This window comes from Chelonoidis abingdonii, chromosome 11, assembly GCF_003597395.2.
Source record: "Chelonoidis abingdonii isolate Lonesome George chromosome 11, CheloAbing_2.0, whole genome shotgun sequence".
Taxonomy (NCBI): domain Eukaryota; kingdom Metazoa; phylum Chordata; order Testudines; family Testudinidae; genus Chelonoidis; species Chelonoidis abingdonii.
In genome coordinates, this window is record NC_133779.1 from 17,017,080 (window position 1) to 17,018,732 (window position 1,653).

The following is a 1,653-nucleotide window of genomic DNA, read 5'->3' on the forward strand; positions in this document are numbered from 1 at the left end:
TGATGGGTCTGGGGGGGTCAGCTGAAGCAGGGCGGGTCCTGGGGGAAATGGCAGAGGTGGGGGGGTCAGGAGGGGTCATGTTGGGGGGTCAGGAGGGGAATGGGGAGTGGCAGAGGGGGGCTGAGGGGTCCAGAGGAAGGGGGAGATGGCTGAGGTGGGGGGGACCCTGGGGGGAGGGGCTGCAGGGTCCTCAGCGCCTGCCCCGCTCCCCCCCCAGATGGAGAAGTTCACCAGCGCCCTCTGCTGGATGATGGACACCCTGGCTCAGAGCGACCTGGGGAAGAACCGCCCTGCCCCCCCCATGCTCAAAAAGGGTGAGTGACCCCCCCATTCACTCCCCTGCCCTTGTATCCCCCCAGTGCCCCCTGCTCCCCAGCACTAACCACCTCCATTGCTCTGGGCTCCCCCTCATAGGGTGCCCCCTCCCTTCCCCCTGCACTGCCCCACTCTCCCCATGGGACCCCCCTTCCCTTGACCCCCAATCACCCCCTGCCTCCCCCCAGTGGTCCCTATGGGGCCCCTCCCCTGATGCTGGGGTGTGCCCCCCCCAGCTGTCCTCCCTCCACAAGGAGTTCCCGGATTCCACCCCTCCCCCAAGAAACAAGCCACAGCCCACTAGGGAGGGGGGGCAATGAAGGAGATAATTACCCCCCCCCCCCGCACTGGGGCTGGCTGGTGACGGTGGGGCGCTGCGCCCCCCCAGGCTTGCCCTGGTATTGCAGCTCCGTGTCCTGAATCTGTCTGTCGCCCCCAGACTGACCCTCCCCAACCCCAGCGAGGGAGGACGTTGGCTGTGGAGAATCAACACCCAGCTGTGAACCCAGGTGTCCGGGCACCACAGCCTGTCCTGGGGGGCTGGAGTCTACAACACCCACCGCTGCAAACCCAGGGATCGGGGCACCATGGACTCCCCCCCACACCCCGCTGTGAACCCAGGGGTCGGGGCACCATGGACTGCCCCACACACCCCACTGCGAACCCAGGCATCCGGGCACCATGGACTCCCCCCCACACCCCACTGTGAACCTAGGCATCCGGGCACCATGGACTCCCCCTCACACTCTGCTGTGAACCCAGGCATCCGGGCACCGTGGACTGCCCCACACACCCCACTGCGAACCCAGGCATCCGGGCACCATGGACTCCCCTCCACACCCTGCTGTGAACCTAGAAGTCGGGGCACCATGGACTCCCCCACACACCCCACTGCGAACCCAGGGGTCAGGGCACCATGGACTCCCCCCCACACCCTGCTGTGAACCCAGGCATCTGGGCACCATGGACTCCCCCCAACACCCCGCTGCGAACCCAGGCGTCCGGGCACCATGGACTCCCCCACACACCCCACTGCGAACCCAGGGGTCAGGGCACCATGGACTCCCCCACACACCCTGCTGCGAACCCAGGCATCCGGGCACCGTGGACTGCCCCACACACCCCACTGTGAACCCAGGCATCCGGGCACCATGGACTCCCCCCCACACCCTGCTGTGAACCCAGGCATCCGGGCACCGTGGACTGCCCCACACACCCCACTGCGAACCCAGGCATCCGGGCACCATGGACTCCCCTCCACATCCCGCTGTGAACCTAGAAGTCGGGGCACCATGGACTCCCCCACACACCCCACTGCGAACCCAGGGGTCAGGGCAC

The 1,653-nt window shown here is 67.4% G+C and overlaps 1 protein-coding gene across 1 annotated transcript in view; it reads left to right on the forward strand.

The window, feature by feature from the left end:
* Positions 1–1,050, forward strand: part of TRPM4 (transient receptor potential cation channel subfamily M member 4) — a 19,286-nt gene extending 18,236 nt beyond the window's left edge. The window contains exons 21-22 of the mRNA XM_075071274.1: positions 218–314; positions 755–1,050. Coding sequence (XP_074927375.1) covers positions 218–314; positions 755–759 — 102 coding nt within the window. The 3' untranslated portion in view covers positions 760–1,050. The remainder of the gene's footprint in view (positions 1–217; positions 315–754) is intronic.
* The last annotated feature ends 603 nt before the right edge of the window (positions 1,051–1,653 follow it).